The sequence below is a fragment of the Lagopus leucura genome, unplaced genomic scaffold (assembly GCF_019238085.1).
Source record: "Lagopus leucura isolate 7727_CA_CO unplaced genomic scaffold, USGS_WTPT01 Super-Scaffold_100052, whole genome shotgun sequence".
Classification (NCBI taxonomy): domain Eukaryota; kingdom Metazoa; phylum Chordata; class Aves; order Galliformes; family Phasianidae; genus Lagopus; species Lagopus leucura.
The window spans coordinates 1,493,641-1,517,738 of record NW_024962298.1 but is presented as its reverse complement, the minus strand read 5'-3'; the positions used below and the strand labels follow the sequence as shown (position 1 = coordinate 1,517,738).

The following is a 24,098-nucleotide window of genomic DNA, read 5'->3' as shown; positions in this document are numbered from 1 at the left end:
AGAAAGAAAGAAAGAAAGAAAGAAAGAAAGAAAGAAAGAGAGGAGGAAAAAACCTTCAGTCCTGCTGTTGACATGCTGGAAGCCAAGAGATTCCTAACCCACCCCCTGGCTCAGGATCTCCACCTTCTCTCAGTGCGTGGTGTTGTAAATGCGTAGTTTACATTTTGCAGTATTATTTTGGCGTGGCTGTGGATGAGAGCTGTGGCACGCTGTGTGTGTGTGTGTGTGTGTGTAGGGAAGTCAGGACAGGTTTTCCCCGTGGGGTGTGACTTTGCATCCTGAACCTGTTTTCTAAAGGCTTCTGTTTTGAAACTCTAAAACTGGCGGAGTATTTCTTGCAGGACCTATTCTTGGTCAAATCTTGTGCAATTAACCCCACTGGTTCTGGAAACAGCAAGCCTGAGATGTGTCCCTGTTAGTTTTTGGGGCACATGCTAGCTTGCAGCTCCTTGTGGAAGCTCTGGGCTGGTGGGAGTAATTCCTTCTTGCTCCCGCTCCTATAAAATGTGGAGAAGCCTAGCTGCACACCTCCATTGAGCTCGCGTGCAAGGATGAGGTCTCCTGGTCCACCAGCCCCAAAATCTTGCCCACTTTGGGGAGGCTGGGCTTCCAGCAAGGGTCTTGCAGGTTAGTAGAAGGCAGCAGAGTTCCATTTGTAAATGGGAGCAGATGGGCAGCGCAGGGCAGGAGGAGGGAAAGCTCCTGCTCAGAGATGCTTTTCAGACTCTACATGCACTTTAAACAGGCCGTTTTTCCTCTAAGTCATAGAAAAGCAGCCCAAAGGGAACGCAGCCTCTCTGCTCCCGTTCCACCTGCCCCACAGGTGTCACAGCAAAGATGCTGGCATCTGTGCAGCAGTGCCAGGATGTGAAACTTGCACATGGGAATTGCACCAAACTTGAATTTATTTGTTTTTTTTTTCCCAGCCAAGCACACCAAGAATAGTTTCCTTGCTAAGGATATCGCTTCAGCCGTTTGGCAGTAGGCAGTTGTCTCTTGACAAGACTAAAATGCAGCTAATGATGAAATGCCTGTCTGTGTGTATGTGTGTGTATATATATGTATAAACTGTAAGGAGAAAAGTAATCCTTTGCTGAGCCTATTATGTACTTAATCAGGTTTAAATATTGTGCAATTCATTTCTAGCTAGCCTAAAACTTACTCTGCCAAATCACGTGCTCTGTCATCCATGTCTGCAAAATGATGAATGAAGTGACTTCACCTTCTATTAAGCTGCATAAACAATAACTGTAACGAGCTGTAACTAACAGACATTGCTTCAGCACCTAACCCTGCTCTCTGCTGTGTCCTCTGTGCGAGCGTGATGCTCACTGCCCAAACACTGAACCTGTGGAGCTGGGCAGGATCCCACTCACTGCCTGCAGCCATTCTGTCCCATCAGCAGCCCTGTTATGGGGTTGACAGAGAGCTGTTGGAAAGGGTCCAGAGGAGAGCCACGAAGATGATGAGAGGACTGGAGCACCTCCCCTGTGAAGATAGGCTGAGAGAGCTGGGCTTGTTAAGCCTGGAGAAAAGAAGGCTGCGGGGTGACCTCAGTGCAGCCTTCAGTACCTAAAGGGAGCCTACAAACAGGAGGGGAATCAACTCTTTGGAAGGGCAGATAACAGCAAGACAACGGGAAATGGTTTGAAGTTGAGGGAGGGAAGATTGAGGTTGGATGTCGGGGAGAAGTTCTTTACTATGAGAGTGGGAGGTGCTGGAACAGCTGCCCAGAGAGGCTGTGGATGCCCCGTCCATCCCTGGAGGTGTTCAAGGCCAGGTTGGATGGAGCCCTGGGCAGCCTGGGCTGCTATGAAATGTGGGGGTTGGTGGCCCTGCATGTGGCAGGGGGTTGGAGATTTGTGATCCTTGAGGTCCCTTCCAACCCTGGCCATTCTGTGATTCTGTGAGCCCCTTGCTGTCTCTCCTTCCCCAGCCGTCAGAAGATGCCCCTCATAAGCCACACATGAGAAATGCAGGGGGCTGTGTTGCCTGCCACGCAGTGCCCAGCTCTGCCGCAGGCTCCAAGGAGCACCCGCTTGCTCCCCGCTCGCTCCTCTGCTTCGTTTCCACCCCATGTGTGCTTTTATGGCCGTTTCCTCTCAGAAATGCTTCACGCACGACCCCCGAGCCGGGATCCCTGCAGGCGCTGAGGGGATGACGTGTGACCTCATTGCTCTGTGGGGTGGGAGAACAGGGCCGTGTGTGCTGCACATCACGCCACCAACCGCGCTTTGCGTGGGGGGTGGTTGAGGCGAGCCACTGAGCCGCCAGGCTTTATTGGCGTAAATCCCACTTCCGGGCAGGCCCGCAAGGCCAGGCCGGGCCTCAGCGCCACCCTCCCGCCGTCAGCAGCGCGCATGCGCGAACACCCCGCGTCTCTACGAAGAACTCAATTTCCCAGTGTGCCTTTCGCTGCCCGCCCCGTTGCTAAGCGACGCGCGAACCGTGTGGGGGCCGGGTTCTCGCTAGGCCGCATCTAGGCCGCGGGGCAGAGCCCGCCTATCCCGCACCACTGTAACCCTTTCTGCTTTGCCTGCTGGACTCCTGCTTCCCGTTCTCTGCCTCAGAGGCGTTTCTCAGAGTTGTGGAGCTGATTGAATAGTGAAGGAGGCCTGCGAGCTGTTTGCCTTTGCGGTGGTTCTCGGTTCATTCCCCAGAACTGTGGTTCGGTAAGAGGAAGGGTTGACCCTTCTGTTGCTCACAGTCCTTTCTGCTGCATGCCTGTTACATCTTATTTCCCAGAATTCATGGGAGAGATGCTCTGGTTAATTAATTGTTTAGTAATTGTGGAGGAAGTGTATGGAAGTGCTCATCTCTGAGCAGTGTGTGACAGCTTTCACTTTGATTAGGTGCAGGAAGCATGTATTGCTGTAGCACTGAAACACCTTGCTGTTCCCCTTATTAATGGCTCCTGGTAAGCAGTGCTGGAAGCTGAAGCTGAAGTCATGCTCCTGACTTTCCTGCTTTTCTTTTTACAGCCTCAAAGAACTGAGCACAACGTGTTAATTCTCAGCAGAGTGCGGAGGAAGGATACGTGGCCCCTGCTGTACTGCAGCTAATAGGTGGATGCAGTCAGCAAGGATCTTTGTGCTGGCGAATCTCAGCTGCTCGGTGAGGTCAGGCTCTGCGTAACTCCTGCAGTTGCTCTGTGAAGGATCTGATATTAAACTCAGTTCTGGATGACTTCAGGGAATGGCCAAAGGCTTGATTGTCTAGATGGAATCTGGTTAACGAGCTGACACCTAAAGTAAAGGCAGTGTAAATGTCACTTCCTTCCTCCATTCTTCCCAAAATACTTCTAAGTAACTTCCATGAATAACAAGGAAGTTAACTTCACTGAATCTCAGTGTAATGCTGTCACTAAAGTACAGTTTTCATGTCTTTTCAAGAAATGAATTTATTTTCTAGTTTGAGACTTCTTAAACAGAGATGTTTGCATTGATTATGTAGAGAAGTCATAGAAGGGCTTAGTTGGAATGGGCCTCATCCAGTTCTGATGCTGCTGCTGTGGGCAGGGTTGCCAGCCACTAAATCAGGCACTGGATCCATTCACCCCGTGCTCCACCCAGCCTGGCCTTGAACACCTCCATGAATGGAGCATCCACACCTTCTCTGGGCAGGTTGCTTTTCTTTGCCAGAATAATGCTGAGTGATTTATCACTGGCAATTTGTCAGCATGGTGGTGGCTCAGGAGTGACCAAAGACCATCGTGAATCATCCCTGCTCACCATGCACCTTCAAAAGCAGCCACTTCAGCCTGTCGGTACCTTTGTCTGGCACTGCTGGGTGAGCAGTTCTGACCTTCACATTCCTTGGGAGGTGTTTTCACTTGGTGGCTGTTTTTGGCAAGGGAGAAAACGCACACTGAATCAGCAAAACACCATTAAATACTTTTTGTCCCATTGCAGGTAATAACTCCCCTGTTCTGCTATTGGCTAGGTACTCCAGGCTCACAGTCTACACAATGCACTTGCTAACCCATTTTTCTATATAACCAACCTGTTGTTTTTTAAGATTGTTTTGTACTCTTCTATGGGTACAGGAGGGCAATATTTCTTGAAGCTGTCGTACCTGTTTTATCTTATGCCAGGCCTTCCTTACCCTCCTCTGTATTTTTGCCTTATCTCTCCCTGCTTACAAAAGCCACGTTTAAGAAAAAAGAAACCCATATCAGGGCACATCTAAAGGTTACTAAGCCCCAATTCCTGATTTATGATACCTATTATGCTGTGCTAACAAGCATAAATTTAATTACACATTTACATTTCTTTAGCAGCCTTTCCCTTTTCAATGAACTTGCGTGTTCTTTCGCAGAAGTTCATATTGTTCATATTTAATCACTGTGGGCATTGCTCAAACCCTTTGGATTATTTCTGACCCTGGTCAGGATGCCCTAGCCTCCGTTCTATCCTGTTGCTCAGCATCCTTCTTGTGAAAAGCAACCTGTGCTGCCATTTTAACCTACTCAGCTGTTTTGTAAGAAAGTTATAAGTTCAGTAAAGGCCTGTGCCTTGGTATTGGAAGTTTCTACTGCAAAAACATAGTTTCAGTGTGTAAAGGTCTTTTCCTTCCTCTGTTCTTCCCAATATAGTGCCAGGTAACTTCCTGTGAATAAGGAGGAAGTTAATTTCACTGAATCCCTTTGTAATGTCATCATTAAAGTACAGTTTTCAGGTCTTTTCAAGAAATGAATTTATTTGTGAACTCCGAGACTTCTTAAACAGAGATGTTTGCATTGATTATGTAGAGAAGTCATAGGTTCATGGAATGGATTGGTTGGAACGGGCCTCAAAGATCATCCAGTTCTGATGCCCACAGCAGCAGGTTGCCAGCCACTAAATGAAGCACTGGGCCATGTCACCCAGGGCTCTGAGCAGCCTGGCCTTGAACACCTCCATGAATGGAGCATCCACACCTTCTCTGGGCAGGATGCTTTCCTTTGCCAGAATAATGCTGAGTGATTTATCACTGGCAATTTGTCAGCATGATGGTGGCTCAGGAGTGACCAAAGACCATCGTGAATCATCCCTGCTCACTATGCACCTTCAAAAGCAGCCACTTCAGCTTGTCAGTATCTTTGTCTGGCACTGCTGGGTGAGCAGTTCTGACCTTCACATTCCTTGGGAGGTGTTTTCACTTGGTGGCTGTTCTGTTCTATGTTTTATTCACTGTTTTGATCTTTTTTTCTTGCTTCTGAAAGAGTAAAACTTGGTGCTGCTGTAAATACACAGTGATATAGTGAATTGGGATCCAGTGATACTTGCCTGAGAAGCCCCAAATTTTTACTTACTGAAATGTGTCCCTGCATTTATTATTTACCAGAGTGTGGAGACAGCACTGCTCTACTGCATATCTTGCCTTTAATCAGTGTGAAAGGTACAGTTATTGTTAATTCCATCCCATGTCCAACATGTGAGAGAGTCTCTCTGTTTCTTTGTCAAGCTAACAGCTACCAAAACTGAGCCTTTGTAGTCTGTAGCATTCTGTTTACCAGCATCCTAGAGGAAATTGTGCTTGAAGGAAATGGGAGGAATTGGCAATTCCTGTGCTTTGAGGTGTGCTGATGCTTAAATCTTGGTGGATCAGGGCCTGAATGTTCAGCATCACACGGAGTCTCTTCAGATTCTGTACAGTCCAGGCTTAGTCCTGTGCCTTTGGGTGTGTGTTGGTGGAACTCTGCTGTGCTTCTCATTACTGACATGTCTTGATTTCTCTATGCTCGTAGAGCTTGGCTGGACCATGGAGCCCTTCTCACTTGCACAAACGAGTTCATCTGTGCCACAGGAAAAATTCCATGTCCTGGTGGGTGTGACTGGGAGCGTGGCTGCCCTGAAACTGCCTCTCCTCATCTCTGGATTGCTGGAAATCCCTGGGGTGAGTAACTCCATCAGTAAAGTTGGCGTTACCCTGTTTCTCCTTTCTAGCAGAGTCCAGTGGCTTCTGCTGAAATGAGGAATTTCCTCTGCCATTGAGCCTTTGAGTTTGAAAGTTAGGATGGCTTCCTCCAGCTTTTAAAAAACATTATTTTTTTCTATTGTTTCTTATTTCTCTATACTTAAGATTTAGCTTGAAATCAAGTTGAAAGGGCAGTAACTTTCTGGGTGCCTTCCCAGGCAGACATTTAGATTGTGCACTATGAAATTAGTTCAGCTCAGCTTGTTTAATTTTCTGAAAAATGATTTAATACATTCTTGTTTGTTTGTTGTACTGTGGAGTCCATCCATCCTTGCCAAATCTGGCTACAGACATGTGGGTGAATGCTTTCTGGAGCTTGAAATTTCTAATTAGAACCTTCCAGTTTACAGCAGGTGTGGCCTTGTCTTTACAAAGATGGACACTTGTCTGACCAACAGAAAGCAACCAAGCCTTGTAAAAAACAACCAACAGGAAATAAAAAATGCAGACACATACATCAGTTTAGTTTTTAAACTCAAGTTTGTTGTTTGAAATAGCAGAGATGTCCAGCAGAGGCCACTAGTGACTAAAATCTGGGAGGGAAGTGTGGTAACTTTTGCTGTAGAATGAAGTTGCAAAAAAAAGAATAAGGAGACCTTTGTCTTTTAAGAGACAAAGTGTCTGGTTTGGAGCAATGGAATGAAAGAGCAGCAGCAGTGAGGGTGTGCACTTGAATATCCCAATATATTGGCAGGCATATTGAAGCTTTTGGATGGTCTGGGAGGCTTCACCTCAGAGCTGTGAGAACATGAGAAACAGAATCAGGAGGGTCTCAGACAGTCCCTGAGTACCTTGGTGCTCTTGGTGCTCTTGGTGCTCAGGACAGCCTTCATCCCAAGCGATGGGAAAAGTGCAGATGATCCAATGTAATGCATCAAGTGCACTTCTTCTCTGTGAGCTTGATGCATCATTTAAAACTGCTGATGGCCAGACCTAAATTCTGCATTCTGTGATGTGTGGTGCAGGCCTTATGGCCACTGGTTTTAGGCTTTTGTTGCACTAAGAAGTGCAAATTCGGCATCCAAAATGATCAGGAGCTTCTGGTACTGAATTTGTTAATTAAATTCATTAGTTTATTTGCTTCTGATGTAATTTTTCTACCTGAGAGCATAATTTCTCCATTGAGTTTAACCTGCATGGGCCTATCGTGTCAACTGAAGGAACAGAACGTAGAGCAGCTGTTGTGGAAGCAGGACAGAAGCAGAGGGGGATTCATAGCAGAGGAGATGTGGTCAGAGGTTTGAGAATGGAGTACTTAGTATAAAATGGATGTTTCTGCTTAAATGGTCCTCAGTGAACAACTTGGTGGTGTGATTTTTGCACTCATTAAACTTCATCATGTCCACGAGGGTGATAACTGCCACGACTTCATCTTACTGCCTTTTGTTTAGGCTCTCTGAAGGTCTGGGGATTCAGTACAACATCAGTTGATGCTTTTCTGGTTATTTTTCTTGCACGTGTTGCTGTGGGGAGATGGGGCACGTAGGGCATCCTGGTGTTGTGCCAACTCCTGGTGTTGTGCCAGACACACGCGTTGCCTCCATTGGAATCCTGCTGCTTTTGAATGGCCTGGCAAAAAACTGGCCAAAAAAAAAAGTCCCATTGCCAGAATGTCAGTTAGTCATAAAGAAAGGAAATGGCAAACTTTTCTCTGGGTGAGACCTATTGTTCTTGAAGCTTCCGGATGTTATCTGGCCTTGTCAGTTTGAGTCACGTCATAAGATTTCACTGCACTCCTGCCAGGTAGCCTCTGTGTCAGCTTGTAGGTGCCATTCAGCAGCAGGGGATGCTCATTCTCTTCTGCAGCAGTTGCTAGCAAAGACTCCAGCTAGTCTAAACTGTCTCCAGTAAAGGAATTTGTCTGTGTGGCTAGAGAGATTTTACTGTTTAAGCAGAGATATGTGCAGTCAAACAGTGGGTGTGCCAAGTAAATAGAAGGAAAAACTATGTAGGCTAAAGTGATCTTGAGAGCACTGATCTGTTTCCAGCATAGCTGGAGAGACTTGAAACACACACTGAGAACAAGGGATCCAGGAGCCCACCCCAGCAGAAAACCTTAACCAGAGAGAATAATGAAACTGCTAGAGCAGCTTTTTTGGAGGAGTGGTGGAGTCATCACTGCTCAGTCCTTGAACATCTCTCTGATACACTCTTGGTTATGGTAGGTTGGATGCAGTACTCAATAGCCAGCTCTTCCCTGTTCCTGGACTTTAAAGAATGTTGTTTTTGGGTTTTTTTTCCTTCAGACCAGAGATGTTTATCTATCTTAAAAAAAAAAAAAATAAATACAATTTGGATTTTGGTTATGTCCCCTTTAGCCTCTTAACCAGCTATTTCTGTCTAGGTTAGAAACGTTGAAGTACTGCTGCAACTGAAGCAGCAAGATACAAAATCCAGCAGAATACAGATGCAGCTGTGTCTCCTGAAGATCCTGACATTTTTATGGCTAACTGTGAAATTGGAATCCCACTAACAAATACTACTGGTGAGAGGTTTTGGTGCAGGTCTGGCCTACTGGTACAATTGCAGAGGGTAGACGAGCCCCTTTAAGCCACACATTGCTCAACAGATAAATAGCATCTTACAGACTGCAGGGTTAACATCTCGTTGGAGCTCCAAGGATAGCAGAGAGCAGTGTTAGCACCTTTGTGGGTGTCAGTGCTTGGCTCCACACAGCTTACTTCAAGGTGAGATTAATACAGGAACAACATGGTTGCTCGCTATATGATCTTCACACTTGCAAACTCTAGAAATAGGGCTATGATTCCAGGCTAGGGCCTCTTGAAAAAAGAGCAGACATCTAAAAGCATCAAAAAGCCAAAAAAATAGTGCTAAGGAGTGATATTATGAGCAGCTATTTTTCTTCAGGAAATGGGAAAAATTGCCAAAACCAACGGTATGCTGTGCCTGGTTTTTTTTCCATTGCTCCAAACTGCTATTCTAGTCGTGTAGGGTGCAGATAATCAACACTGCTCTGTTCTTAGGAGTATCCTGATGGTAGAATAGATGGTGCTGGAGAGATAGGTTAACATGTTTTGTCACTTCAACCGCTGCTGTTGAAGACAGCTGCTTGGAGGTTGGAGGTTTTCAGCTGTTTGTTCAAGCGAGGGCACACATGCTGAGGGCTCTGTCAGTGTTTCAGCTCTGGTTGCAGTGGGAGGAAGGTGTTGCTGAGGCTGGTTTTTTCCTATCTCTCTGTTGGGCTAACAGAACCGCATCGCGGGTTGCTCAGAGAGCTGTCAGGGAGCAGACAGTGAGCAACAGGGGATGAAAATAAGGAAATGCTCCGTTTATGGTGGTCTGATGTGCATCTACGTGTGATTAGCTCATGCAGAACGAGTCTGATTCTGGCTCTGCTTCGTGGCTGGTCCTGCTGCACGTGATGCCACTGAGGATGAGAAAAAGGCTGAGGCTCTCAGTGCCTTCTTCACATCTGTCGGACCAGTTACCCTCAACATACTCCACCCCCTGATCTGGAAATGTGGGCTGGGGAGCAGAATAAACCTCCCACGATTCAGGTTGGAGGCAATTAGAGACCTTCTGCTCCACCTGTCGCAAATCCAAGGGACCATATGGGATGCACCCAAGGGTGCTGAGGGAGCTGGCAGAGGTGATTACTGAGCCACTTCCTGCAGCGTCTGATGCATGGCCTTAGATGTGAACGATCCAAATTATTACAAGCTCTCACATCACTTACATACATTCACAAACTTCCTTTTCAAGCTTTCCTGTCCACCCTCACAACTTTCCCATCCACTTTTGCATGTCAACAGAGCATTCTACGAACGCTCCATAACCGTGCATGTGGGTGCTTATCCAGCCAGAGCCATGAGCTGTTCCTTTTGCTTTTTCTCTTCTTCTAGAGGTGTCCTTGGTTCTTATGCTGATTATCCTACTCCACAGCTGCTGCTCTGAATAGTTTTTCTTGTATTCCCACAACTTTGCGCCATCTGTCAGTGCACTCAGTCAGCTGGAGAGGTCCCAGAGGATTGGAGGCTTGCCTGCGTGACTCACATCTACAAGAAGGATTGTAAGGAGGACCTGGGGAACTACAGGCCTGTCAACCTGACCTCAGTGCCAGGGAAGGTTATGGAACAGATCATCTTGAGTGAGATCACACGGCATGTGCAGGACAACCAGAGGATCAGGCCTAGCCAGCATGGGTTCATGAAAGGCAGGTCCTGCTTGACCAACCTAATCTCCTGTAACTGGGTAACCTGCCTGATGGATAAGAGAAAGGCTGTTGGCATAGTCTGCCTAGTCTTTAGCAAAGCCCACAGTGTTCTGGAGAAGTTGGCAGCCTATGCCCTGGCCAGGTGTACTCTTTCCTGGGTAAGGAACTGGCTGGAGAATAACATTTGTCAGAGGTACAACTTTGAGTAGATCATGAGACATGTAGAAACTAGGACAAATTCCATGTTTCCCACCTGCTAAGATTACTACAGGAAGAACTCCTGTCACACTTAGCACCTCATAGCTGTTCATGCCATATGTCAAAGGGACGTGATAGGATTTCTTCACTTTATAGATACTTCACAGATGAAGCTTCAGATGATTTTCAGTAAGACAGCAGGCTCATCTAAGATTTCAGAGATTTCTCTAAGAGGAACCCTTATGTACATTTTACCTGATCTCCTTTTCCTTTGTGCAAGCCACTGGTTTACTCTTCTGGCTGTATAGAAACCAACTTTTGTCATCAGGAGGTACTCGTGACATCTAGAGAGAAGGGCAGAGGGAAGAACTGAAGGGCAAAGAAGTGGAGATCAAAAAATCATTCTTCCAAAGCCAAGTGCTTTGGTGTACTGGTATACAGGGATGTATATCCTTCATAACAGGTATGGGTAGGCAGAGTTAAACTAAAATCCTGCTGTTCCAAAAATGCCCAAGGCAGTGAGAGGAGCTTGGAGCCTCTGCTTCTTCTGGAACCTTGTTCTGCAGGGACGGGCTTGCTTTGAGCTGGTAGTGCTGAGCCCCAGCTCCCAGCTTCTCCCTTGGCAGGACTTGTGACTGAGAACTGCACTTCCTCTTGGCTCCGAGTGTGGGAAGAGCGATCCTGGCAGGCCACCCCTTTGTGCAGTGGCTAAGGGAATCCTCTAAGGTGAGATGCTCTGCTACTCCCTTTCGTGATTAAAGGACATCTCTCCCAGAGCTTCGGTTTGCTGCTTCTTGCCGTCTCTTTGAAGTTCTGAGCAGAGCTGCATCTCCCTTCTGACTTTCTCTGTCCTTTTTGCTGGCCCTGCTGTGAACTGACCATCTGAACGAGTTTGGCAGACAGTGACTAATCACCTGCCTGTGTTAAGGTGGCAATGGAAAGAGTCGTCAGCTCCTGTGAGCACTTGCAGTGGCCTGACCTTTCAGCTCTGAATAGATGCGGTTATGCACATGCTCACAGGAGGGGAATGTCTGCATATCTTTCAAAGTCTTCACTGCTCAAACCCTCCTCATCTACCCAGCTTTGCAGGATTTCTTCAAGCCGTAACTGTTGGCCTTTCTCTGATGTGGTTTAACCTGCCGTGTAGCTCAGCACCACAGTCATTCGCTTACTCTCCTCCCAGTGGGATGGGGGAAAGAATCAGGGGGAAAAAAAACCAAACCAAACCAAAAAAACAACAAAATAGAACTTGTGGCTTGAGATAAAGACTGTTTACTAAGACATAAAAAGATACAAAACAAGTGATGCACAAGGAATTGCTCACCAGCTGCCAACTGATGCCCAGGTTGTTGGGTTTTTTTTGTTTTTTTGGTTTTTTTTTTGCATGATGTCATTTGATATGGAATATCCCTTGGGCCATTTTAGATCAGCTCCTGGTTCTGTCTACTCCCAGCTCTTTGTGCCCTCTCAGTCCCCGTCACTGGCAGAGCAGTATGAGAAGCTGAGAAACTGAAAGATCCTTGGCTGTGTTGGTGTGTTATCAACATTGGTTTTCTCCTAGAGCCAAAACATAGCGTCATACCAGACACTATGAAGGGAAAAAACAAAGCACTGCTGTCCCAGCTGAAACCAGGACATTCTCTCATTGCTTTCTGATTAGCTTGAAGTGAAGGTGGTGACTACTGAGAGAGCAAAACATTTCTACAAGCCCCAGGAAATTCCCGTCACCCTCTACAGTGATGAAGATGAATGGCAGGTGAGTTGCTCTTCCTCAGGAGTCTGCAAGGGCTTCTTTCTAGTCCTGCTGGTAGTTCCATCATGTGCTCATGCATGCACACATTCGCTGCTTCACATGCACTTCCATGTCAGATGCCATTTTGTCCGAGTGCCCCTTTGCTGCCATCTGTCACATGGCAACAACACGTAATGGAATCTTGGTGGGAAGGCTCAACCTCAACTGCTGTACCACTAACATCCACTTCTGATGGCAACATAGTAAAACAGGAGACATAACTTTTGGAGCAGCCCCCTTAGAAGCATGGGTGTTTCTTTGAAATAAGCTGTAGATTCTTGGCTAGGCTTCCTTTCTTTGTTGTAGTACTGTGTGCTTTGGAGCATGGCTTTCAGAAAACACTGGCCCACCCATGCTAAATGGAGCTGCCGTGACTGTAGCAGGGGGTTTTCTACCACCTAGCAGGCTTTGCAGCAGGCAGTGTGGCTACAGGTGGTCCCTCACCACCCTGGGCTTAGCAGCCACCCTCACCTCTGAGAGGAGTATCAGGAAATGTCAAAGAAAGCCACTGTGAAGTTGTGGTGAAGGTGTTAGGTGGTTGCCATGACTCATACTTGTCAGGAAGGCAACAGCTTAATTCTCCTTATTGCTGCCTATTCTCAATCTGTAGGCACCACTGACAATCACAAAACTACCCAAGCTGCTTGTGTTTTGCAGCTTCTTGCTCTGTATTTTCAAAATCTGCCTGCACCCTGGGTGAAAAACAAAGCTGTTCTGTAATGCATCTGGGTCTGTTTGGAGAGCTTTGTGCTGGCAGGGCCACCCCAGTGTGGGGGAGCAAGCAAATACCAGCACCTGGAGCTGCCTTGCACAAGAGTGATAGATGGGTGGCTGTACAAGATGTTTTCCTGATGGAAGCAGTGTGTTTAGCTCAAGAGGCACTGGTGCACATACACAGAAGAGTCCAATCTGTCTTCCCTTGAATTTACCAGGCAATTTGCAATCAGCTTGACCTTTTTCACCAGTTTTTCCCCTCAGATGAGTTACGGATGAACACGCTCTGCAGGATTCAGCAATGGCCTGTGGCATCTTTCCAGCTCTTCTCTACAGAATCATCAGCATGAACTGAAGCTTTCAATGCACATTTCCCTTCCAGTGAGGGATTGCTTAGATGCCAGGACTCTGAATATCTCTAGATTGTGTAAAATGTCTTCCTGACCAGAAAGCTTCTGCTGGTCTTAGAAGACCCATGAAGATTTCTTGGGTCTCATGGTGCTACAGCTTCAGGCAAAGCTATTTATGGGGAACCCTCTGTGGGGTGATACAGGAGGTGCAGGTCAGGCTTTGTGGTCTGCTGGCACACTGGAAAGAAGACACGTAGCCTTTATAGTGTGCCATTCTGACAGAAGGGCAGCAAATAAGCGTGACCAGCATGTTTGTGAGATGTTTTATTCTGAAAGAAAGTTTTCTAGAAAGACTTGTCGAAAAGAAAATAGAAGTGAGTGGAGGAGCTGGGAAAGGCATTGGGGAGCACCAGATTTCCGGATGCTGTGTTTTTGTTGTGGTTTCCCATGAGTCAGAGAAGGAATAGTTTGTGGCCCTGATGCACATCTTGCTGGCCTGTGGTTGTGTGTCATCTGGGGCCTAAAGTGCCTGGTACTGTTTGCTGCTTTCCTTGATGTTATCCCAGTTAACTGTGCTCTTAAGAAGAACCCGGGACCCCATTGAGCAACTCTGAGCTTTACTGAAAAATAGAAATGTTTGCCTAGAGCTAAGAGAGGAAGGAAGTGCCCAGTCCCTCCCAAAAAGAATCAAGCAGAGTATTCCTGTGGCTGCTGTAGGCATGCTCTGGAAATGTTTCCACTGGTGTGGTCCTGTCTGGTTTTGATTGACTGATCCAGTGTCAAGGATTTCCCTACTCAGGGAAATCAATGGGGCTTTAATGGATGGATGTTTGGGAAGCTGAGGGATGATGTGGATGGAGAAAGCTCTTTCCTGCAGGTTGAAGTTGGATGTGTGAATTGTCTTTGTGGGAAAGGATTGTTTGTAGAGCACAGGGCACATAGGCACCATTCAAAATGCTCCTTCCACGTGGCCTTCACTGGAGGAGGCTGGAAGTCAGGAAAGTGAGCGCCGTGGCTGCAGTCTCTGATTTCATCACACTGTCAGATCTCACTTGGTGTGAAAATAATGAGCTTTGCGTTGTAGTTCAACGAGGGTGAGGTTGTCAAAATGCCTGTTGTTCACAGTGCTGGTTGTGAGGGTTGGGTAATCTGCATCCTGTCTCACCTGCAGCTGTGGAAGGGCCGTTCTGACCCAGTCCTGCACATCGAGCTCCGGCGGTGGGCTGACCTCATGCTGGTGGCCCCTCTTGATGCAAACACGCTGGCAAAGCTGGCAAATGGTATCTGTGACAACCTGCTGGTGAGTAACTAACTGCAGCTCTGCCCTAGGGCCGTCCCTGCATTCTCTCCCTTCCCAGCACTAGTCTGACCTTTCTGTCAAGGAAACTTTTGTGTTTCAGCAGCATCAAGATTTGCATGTTTTGCTGCCAACTCAGCTGCTTGTCTCTCCTCTGCCAATATGGTTCTCCTGCTCCTTTTCAAACTTTCCTTGCCTTACCTGTATCCTTTTCCATTCCTGGGCTCTCTCTGTCTCTTCCATTATCTCCCAGTTCCTATTTCGTGCCTTTCCTGCTGTTTTCTGTTGGTTAATATTTCTCTCTTTCTACCTCCATCCTCTCTCTGTCCTGCATATACACACACATGCACGCACACTCACTTTTGAGTTCCTCTCTGCATTTTTTAGATGCAATCTGGAAAGACACCTGTGGGATCAGATAAAACTGTTTACTTCCTGCTACCTCAGCTCCTCCCTCACCTAACTGCATAGCACAAATTCAAACATGTGCACACTTACTTACCTTACACTTTCAACTACACGTTTTTTTGCTTGTTCTTAAATATTAGAAATGCTCTGTATCAAAGGCTGAACAGAGAGTGTTTAAAAAGAGAGCATGGGTCTCAGTTCAGTGATGGGGAACTTCAGTGGAACTTTGGTCCTTTGCATCCATCCGTTGAGCTTTCACCAGGAAAGGTCATGAGGTCAACAGTCCAAAAGGTCTGCCAGAAACCTGCAAAAATGTGAATGCTGCATTACTCTTCAGTAATGCAAGGACTCTAGAGTTAGGAATGGAAGACAGTACATCAGGCCTGCCTGGAGAGCCCTGCTTGGTCAGCTTAGCTGTCCAAGGAAGAAAAGAATGCCTACAGATGAGCAAAGTGCACCCAGAGCTACAGCCCTGAATTGTATGAGCAGTCCTCTGGAGGTCTAGAAACGTCAGAAAGTGCTGTGAGAGGGACAAGCAGTGTCTTGTCCTCCTGAACCCCTCTGTACTGCAGCCAACAGAGGAAGAGTTCAGGAAGAGTGTTAGGGACACGTGGGTTCACAAAGTCCTGCCAGTCATCTCGGATAGCTTTGTGAGGGAAAGTGGTAGCTCCAGTAAAGAATAGCAAGTGCTGGAGGTGCTTGTTAGCAAGTTGGAACAGATTCCTCTGTGCTGGGAAGGGTTCAAATCATGGGGCATAAAAAAGGATGGGCAGAATTCTCTGAAGAATTCTGAAATGAGCACAGCTTGAGCACCAGGGACTGGTGCAAGCTAGCTGGGAGACTCCCTTTGCATGGCTTAGATGCTGTCAGGTCGAGGTGATGGGCACTGCACTGTTAACAGCAATCACCATTGCTCTTTTTAAGGAGATGAGGTGATACTAGCTTATCTGCGTTACTGAGGTATCAGATATGATCCTCTGTAGCATGCAGGAGCTCCTAGGTGGTTTGTAATCTACCAGCATCTTCTGCAGCAGCCCAGCTGTGTTGTTGTTATCTTCTGTATGCTGGAAGTAGGAGTGCTTCCCTTGTGGATCCAGTTGGCCGTGTTGTTTAAGAAGGTTCACTTGCCAGCTTTTTGTGTTTAGCTCTACAGCTGGCTTATCTAAAGTGCTGCCTGGGGATTTCTCTTTAGCTGATACGATCTGTGGCCACCCCTCAGCTACTCTTGGTCTCCCACATGGGCTGTCTGCACACATTGTGTTCCAGCTTGATTTCAGCCAGCGATTGGGCTGTTTGCTTGGCCCTGATTCGGAGTAGGATGGAATCTATTCTTTTTGTAGCCTCCCTCATCCTTCTTGCCTGTCAGAGAGGAGCTCTGCTGGAATGCAGCATGCATTAGTAGCAGCCCTGTGGCCTTGCTTACAGGCTCGTCCAGCTGCACTGATGGATGTTTTGGCTGTCTCGTGATACCTGGAGAGGGAAAGTGCTTCTGTGCAGGAAAGTGAGCAAAGGGATGATGAAAAAGAACGCTCCTCAGAGCTGAATCTCTTGGCTTCTTTTGCAGACTTGTGTCATCCGTGCCTGGGACCTGCACAAACCCCTGCTGTTCTGCCCGGCTATGAACACGGCCATGTGGGAGCATCCCATCACAGCTCAGCAGGTGGAGCAGCTGAAAGGCTTTGGCTACACAGAGATCCCATGTGTGGTGAAGAAACTAGTGTGTGGGGATGAAGGTCAGTCCTGCTGCATGTCTTCTGACTGTTTTGTTGCCCCAGTGCTCCTCTTACGCTGAAGGGAGGTGCCTTGCTCTTCTGCTCTGTGACCTTCCAGATGTTAGACTGCAGTGAGCAGGTGCTCATGGCCAAGGTTTGTACAAACAACACGAAGCTTTGCCCTGTGCTAGCTGACACCTATTACTCTAGTTCAAAGCAAGCTGGTAGATAGGCGTGATGCTTAAAAGAAATACCCATCCTCTAAGAGAGCAGATCAAAGAGAAGCGAGGCTCTGTGGTGAGCATTATCAGCCTGGGATTCGGGTGTCCCAGCCATGCCCTCTGCTGAGACCGTGGGCTGTTTCCACCGTGCCTCAGCTCCTCATCTCTGACGTGGGGATAATATCTTATCCCTCAGAGCAGACACAGAGGATTAGCACTTTGCAGATGTGGCTGAGGGTGTAACGACATACATTTACCATTTGTTGTTGTTTGTTGCCTGGGTTACTTTTCAGCTAGATCAGCTTCACAGTCTCATTTTGATTTGGAGCTCTGACATCAGCTTTGTCTGTGAAGTGAGAGAAGGGGTAAGAAAACTTGTTGTGCCCAACTTTCAGACTTACAGTGCCAAGTGAAATGGTCTCATTTGTACTCTAGCAGTTGGCTTAAATGAACACGTTTTGATTTTTGGGAGGTTTTGGGACGTTTTTTTATACCAGCAGTTTGGATGAATGGTTTCACTTCTTTAACTTAGTCTTTTGTGGACGTTTTGTCTGTAAAACGTCGCCCAATTCTAGCCATAATAGCAAATGTGTTATTACCTGCACAGTACTGCACTCATTCCTTCATCTAATAACCCAACAACAGCAGGATCTTAACCACCCTGTTGGATACCTCGATGAATGGCTGTGTGAAGACAGGATGCTAACATGTTTTTTGTGGTTAAATTCCGGGCCTGGCTTTCTTAGTGTCTGAATTCTTGGGTAGATGCAGTGCTTTTAGAGAATGTTTTCTGGAGCTGACAACTTAGAAATATTTACAGTTAGGTAAGTGTAGTCAAGTAATTCAGGCATCAGCTGTAACTGTACTGGACAATTATGTTTCCTCTGGGGTTTTAGACCTGATTACATCAAATTTCCTGCGTGCTTGTAATAATGTTAAGGGAAAACGCCCAAAGGAGGTCATTCTGTGCAGACATTTTGGCAGAAGTGGAAAGGCCATCTGGCATAGCTTCTTTGTCCCTTGGAGCTTTTCCTTTATCTTTTTTAGTACTTGTGTAGGACCTCTGTTTCTGTAGCAAACTTAGGAGCACCTCTGAGTGATGCTCTTGCTCGCACAGCTCCACGCACCTGAAGCAGAGCTGCTGTGTCAGCCCTGTTTGGCAGATGGGGATCTGAGATGCAGGAGGGCTGTGTGTGTTGACTCAGTGGTGCAGATGGCTTTGAGCTGGATGCTGAACATGCTTTCTGCTGCTCTGCCCTGCCGTTCCTTGGAGTCGCTGCCCTTGCATCAGCGGTGCGTGGCCACGTGAGGAGCAGCATGTCCATTGCTGTGGTTTGTAGCTCAGAATGGCAAAGCCAAAACCAGTACAAATCAGGAGTTACCTCATTACACCAACAGTCATTTAGGAGCTGCTTTGTGTGTAGTTCAGATGTTCCCGCTGTGAGAATGAACTCCCAGAGGAGCCTGTAGGAGAAGGATGGTAGGGCAGCTGAGGCAGGAGCAGCCACATCTGACTCGGCTTCGCTTATGCTTGTGAGTCAATTTGCAGCAAGATTTTCTTGCTGGCACATGCCAGGGTTTTCCTGGCAGCAGGTAGGAGAATTGTAGCAGAGCAGTAATGCACTCCAGGTCTCTGAAAACACAAGATTCTCTTCACCTGTGACTTTTTTTTCCCATCTTCCTCTTGTTTGTTTTTTTTTTAATTTTTATTTTCCAGGCCTTTTTCCCCAAAGCCTCTTTTTCCACACTAATTTCTGGTTTGCGAGCTTTATCCACTAAAGGGTTTGCCTTCCACTGGCCCGATAGCAAAGCGCACATCTGGTGCCAAAGAAAAGAGATTCAGTTTGCATCAGTTTTGTTTGTTGACACTGTGGTTTAACTTGCTGTTGAGTGAGGCTCATCTTCTACCACTCATGCAACTGATCTCACCTGAAGTGACTGCCATCATGTTCCCACATTACAACCACGTTTCTTCCATAGTAAGTGGGTGTTTGTTGGGAATACAAGAAAAACTATTCAGAGCAGCAGCTGTGGAGCAGGATAAACAGCATGAGAACCAAGGACACCTCTAGAAGGAGAGAAAAAGCAAAAGGAACAGCTCATGGCTCTGGCTGGATAAGCACCCACATGCACGGTTATGGAGCGTTTGTAGCATGCTCTGTTGACATGCAAAGGTGGATGGGAAAGTTGTGAGGGTGGATAGGAAAGCTTGAAAAGGCAATTTGTGAATGTATGTAAGTGATGTGAGAGCTTGGAATAATTTGGATCGTTCACATCTAAGGCCATGCATCAGACACTGCAGGTGTTTTGGACATAGAGTCCAGCTGAAAAAGAGTTAAAATAACAGATTCAATCTTGTTGCCAATTAAAATGTTTCCTCGATTGGATAGTTAAATGTAACCTGAGGGCTGCTGGCTTTGGTGGTATCCATGTGCCACCATATAAGGAGAGCTCTGAGAGGTGCCATAACCACATGCAGGCCTGCAGCAATTTATCCTTGCAAAACACTTCCAAACTGCTGGTATCTTCCTCATCCTTGGCTGAATTTCTGGAGCCTGGCACAGGGGAAGAATTTTTACCCATAGGCACGACGTGTGCTGTCGATTGCCAAAGATGTTGAGAAGATGAGTTGTGTAGGATGAAGGCAGACCTTGGAAGTGCTCTTTAAGGGTGTCCTTCTGCCAAGCATGAGGGTGCATTCGGGGAATTTCTTTTGTTTAGCAGGATGCATCAAATGCAGCTCCTCTCAGAACAGGAGGCAAGAGCCACCCCCATCTTCCTGCGTCTTGTCTGTGGGGTGCTTCAAACCTCACAGGGTTTACAGGCCTGAAAATGATGGAAATTCTCACTAAGTAGGGAAACTCAATTTTCTTGTCTTTCCAAAAGCATCGCACTTCATCCCAACTCCTCACCACTGCCTCCAGTTATGCCTTCTGTCCCAGGCAAGGCTCAGGTGGCTCGTCTGTACTGGGAAGCTCAAGGTCCTGTCAGATTCAGTGCAGTGATCTGCCTGCAGAGCACAGCTCTCTGCTGTCAATATGGCCTTCCCTCTTCCATCTCTGTCCTCCAGTTGTAACTGTCCTTCGGAGCCTGCTGGTTTCACTATTTGTCTGTGCACTCGCTAACTCAGCTGTGTAAGTGAATCGGAGGAAAATGAAGAAAACAAAAGCTCCCCAAGCTAATTTCTAACAACAAGTAGGGCTCCTGGTTTAAATAATTACAGCAAATTAGCCAGCAAAACAAAAAACCAGTAGAGACTCTTGTCTGTTGAATCTTCTAACGGAGACAGATGCTGGTGGGGAGGTATCAGGAGCGAGTGGCCTGATTTCTGTGCATGCATGAGGTTGGGTAAGATGATTTAGTGGTCTCTGACCTTGAAGTTTTCATTCTAGGTTTAAAAAAAGTGTTTGGGAGCAAAGCGTAGATTTAGATGTTCATCTGGCAACTAAGCAGTCCAAAAGGAAAAGCTTTTACATTTTGTTCTGCTTAGCACACAGTCTTCTCCAAGAATTACTCCCAAGAATCAAGCTGGTGCAAATCCAGAGCAGCTTTCTCTCTAATGTGGGCCTAACTGTGGAGTCACTGGAATGGTATGAAGTCAAGTTTAGTTTTGTTTTTGTTATTTTTAATAGGCAAGGGTTATTTCAAAATAATACCTACCATGCTGTTTGCAGTGGAGGAAGGAGGTAGGATATTTTGTTACCCACGCACTTTGTTTTGGTCACTTGTGCACACTTACCCCCAGGGCAGTGCGAGCTGAGATACCAGCTCCCTGTGCAAGGGTTAGGCACAGACATCCTTGGAGATGATTCAGAACATGAGGTACTTATTAAGGTCATATGAGTCGCCTTTTGAGGTTTCCTGCCTCTCTCCATTGACTGTCTGAGGAGCTTGTGCTCCTGCTTAGACTTGTGAGTTGCGAGCCAAGCTAAGTTAGCATGAGCACTCCTCCCTTGATGGCATCCAACCATGCCACAAAATCCCTGCCCAACCAGCTAGACCAAGCAGATCCTCTTGCCCCCACAGCTGAATCATGAGGAAACATGGGGATACTTTGCAAGCTTTTGCCCTGGCCTTGCAGAGCTATGGGGCATCAACTTTATTGCAACATGGCTGAATGTGCGGGAGAGGAGGGGTGGGACGTGCTTTCACCATGAGCCTTTGGTCTTGCCCTGCAGGTCGTGGAGCCATGGCAGAAGTGTGGACCATAGTGGAGAGCGTGAGAAGGATCCTCGAAGAACGGGGCTTGCCAGCACAGAGCTGATTGCTTGCCATGGGAATTGCCTTCCTGGCAATTCAGAGATAAAACCGACAGGAAACCGAGTCGAGATGGCGTGTGTCCCTGCAGCTCAACTGAAGGAGAGAAACGGTTGTGTTCCAGCTGGTACCAAACTGAAATGTGGTACAGCACTGCAGACTTTTAGAAGCCTAAGCCAAGACCACGTTTCTTTATTGTGGGAAAACCGTGGTATCTCACAGAGGGGGAGTAACGTTCCTCCAGGCCAAGCAGCCCCGTTTGTTTCACCTGTGATCCTTTCTGAGAAGGCTGCAGAAGGAATTGCCCTTGTGTCCCCAGCCCAGCGTTGCCCCAAGGGCAGCTGGAGTGGTGTGCTTGCTGTCCTGGCAATAGGAACGTGGGTGTGAGGACATCCTTGCTCTCCAGCGTGGTCCTTGGCTGTGCTGCCTTCTCCTTTCCAGCAGGAGTCACTGTCCAAAAAGTGTTCTTCCCCTGAGAGCTTAATAAAAAAGAGAGCTTTTAATTCTGCCCCTGAGGAATTGCTTTTTGGGGGTGTTTGTGCCTAACATCATTGCTAAATCGTTGTGCTTGTGGGCTGCTTTTGATCAGAGAAGGAAAAAACTGACTGAGAGAAGCTATCTAATCCTCAAATTAGCCTTTGTCCTTTGTGTCTGTTGACTGGATCTGTTAGCAGATATCAACTGTGAAGCAAAATGTCACCTGCCCGTCTGGGTGCTCTAATCAGGAAGCAGACAGGCTGGCCCTGGTGCAAAGCCTGGTGGGTGTTTTCCAAGGGAGTAGAGTCTAACTTTGCCTACAATAGTGCTTTCCAGCTTGAAAATTAACCATCTGGCCTGAAGAAATTGGGAAATCCGTGTGAACCCGTGGACCAGGGTAGCCAGGGCTCCCCCAGCCCAGCTTTCCATTGGAAATGTGAGCCTGTCCCTGGGGAAAATGGGACCAGGCTGGGACTGCTGAACAGATTGCTGCAGCAGAGCACTGCTGACCCAGTATTTATTTTTAACTAGATCCAGCCAAATTTAAGGCCTATGGTACAGAACGTACGTCTTGCCCAGGAGGACAACCTTCAAGCTACTACACGCAAGGAAAGAGGTTATCAGGGTATGTTTGCTTTCCTTATCTATTCCACACAAATAAAAACCTCTGAAACTTTCCCACTTTGGCTCTTCCACTGATGGAGAGCCAGGGATTCTAGCTTCTAGGAATACAGGGAGAAGGAGCCTCGTGTGAGCAGAGCTGACAGGAGCTGTGGTGGTCCCATGGTCATCAGCTTTGTGTTTAAACCTCCCTGTGGCTGTGCTAGTTTGCACCATTCGTGGCTCTGTGGGAGTTTGCTCACATTGGGGTGGCAAAAGCTCTCCACCCTGGGCAGGATTTTACTTTAAGCTTCTTGAAGGCGGTGCAAGAGATGCCTCTTGTATTTGGTCGAGTTTTGTAACAAATGTTTCTCCTCGTTACAAAGAAGAACATGTGGTAGTTGCAACTGGACCTGGTGGGCTCTGCCGTGCTATCTCCTGTATTCGGGTTGTTTGTCCTCCCTCCTTGCCTGTGGTTTGGCAATGCAACAAACCCTGCAGTGTTCCTCATGCCGAGTCAAAACACCACGTCCTTGGTGGGAGCACTGAGCTGTTTGGGATCTGTCTTGCTGTTCTGAGCTGCTCCAGGCACATTGGCAGGTATCACCCGCTTCTCCCAGTGCTGGTGGATGTGTAAAGCGTTTAAGCTGCAGAGCAAGAGCTGTGATAATTAATCAGAAGTGGGATAAAGTGCCCTTTTCAGATGTGGAGTTCCACGTTGGATAGCCCTGTAGTGCAGATAAGAGGTTGCCAGTGGGGCTAGTTGGGTGGCTTTAATTTAAGGCTTGGAAAGAATTTGGAGATCTTTGAATACGGAGGGTTGGTCCTTTGTCCTGCAAATGTATGGAGCCTCAATGACAAGATCAGAGCCTGGGGGTATGACAGGAAGGCTTCGAAACTGCCTGACGTGTAGAGCACAAACTGACCTGCAGGGATGCCGTGCCCTGGGCTGAGTGTGTCACCGAAAGATCCTGCTGTGATTTTGGGTTGGAGGCAGGTCGTGATAGCATTACAAGGTGGGATAAGGGCTGCCAAAACCGCCTTCCCTTCAGGGCAAACATCAGAAACAGTTAAGTTCTTCTTTGGAGGCAGAGGACTGAAGCAATCTCGTATGTACCAACAGCACAGCCACCCATCCCCACCCATGGCAAGGTATGTGCCAGTAGCCCCAGGGCAGAAAACGTTGGCCTGATGGTTTTTGGGTGTTGTTTTTTTTTTTTTTTACTATGCTAGAACGTCTAAAAAGCAAACAATTTCATTCATGCTGCAGTTTTATTCATCGTTGTCCCCCACCCCAAGCTCAGTCTGAACCATCAACTGCATCAACTTGGTGGGGCTTGGAGGAGGACGGAGATGCCACGGTGCTTTGTTTAAGGATTACCCAGCTTCAGACAGAGTGTTTTGGGCATTGGCCAGCTTGCTGGCAGCACCCTGGTCCTACAAGTCTTTCCCATCACTTGGGCTTGGATGTGCACCCCAAAGGGGCCAGAGGAGTGCCATGGTGCTGATATTGCATGGTAGGGGGTTCATTAGGTGATAGATCTCTTTCCCAAGGGACTGACAGCTGAATCCACACCACACATCGCTTGCATTCCTCCCTCCCAACGTCTCCTTAGGTCCAGTCACCAAAAGACTATGAGGCGGTGGTCTCTCAGACCTATATCTTGTACTGAGGTCAGCATCCCTTTGTGCTCATTGGTGAGTTTTGTTGCCTGATTATTTTGACCCCGAGAACCAGACAGGCTGCCTCGGGGGACAAACCCCATTTCAGGTTGCTGCTCCCCATTTGGTGGGAACAAAATCCAGTCCCCTAAAGGAGAGCACACCTGGTGTCTTCTGTTAGCTGTTTTGCTCTGCTTTAGGTGCTTCCTCTTGCTGCCAGAGGTTTGGCCACAGGGGTGATGCTGTTCCTAAGCCCCACTGGCTCCGTGTAACATCTC

The 24,098-nt window shown here is 47.3% G+C and overlaps 1 protein-coding gene across 2 annotated transcripts; it reads left to right on the top strand.

Annotated features, from left to right (window-relative positions):
• The first annotated feature begins 2,431 nt into the window (after positions 1 to 2,431).
• PPCDC (phosphopantothenoylcysteine decarboxylase) lies at positions 2,432 to 21,581 on the top strand. Of its 2 annotated transcripts, none has more exons than XM_042885737.1 (7): positions 2,432 to 2,672; positions 2,982 to 3,114; positions 5,729 to 5,877; positions 11,991 to 12,086; positions 14,358 to 14,486; positions 16,456 to 16,624; positions 21,003 to 21,581. In XM_042885737.1, the coding sequence occupies exons 3-7, from the start codon at positions 5,743 to 5,745 to the stop codon at positions 21,086 to 21,088; spliced, it is 615 nt and encodes a 204-aa protein (XP_042741671.1). In that variant the 5' UTR covers positions 2,432 to 2,672; positions 2,982 to 3,114; positions 5,729 to 5,742; the 3' UTR covers positions 21,089 to 21,581. The 2 variants fall into 2 exon arrangements, with proteins under 2 accessions (XP_042741671.1, XP_042741670.1); XM_042885736.1 differs by having other exon boundaries at positions 2,982 to 3,119.
• The last annotated feature ends 2,517 nt before the right edge of the window (positions 21,582 to 24,098 follow it).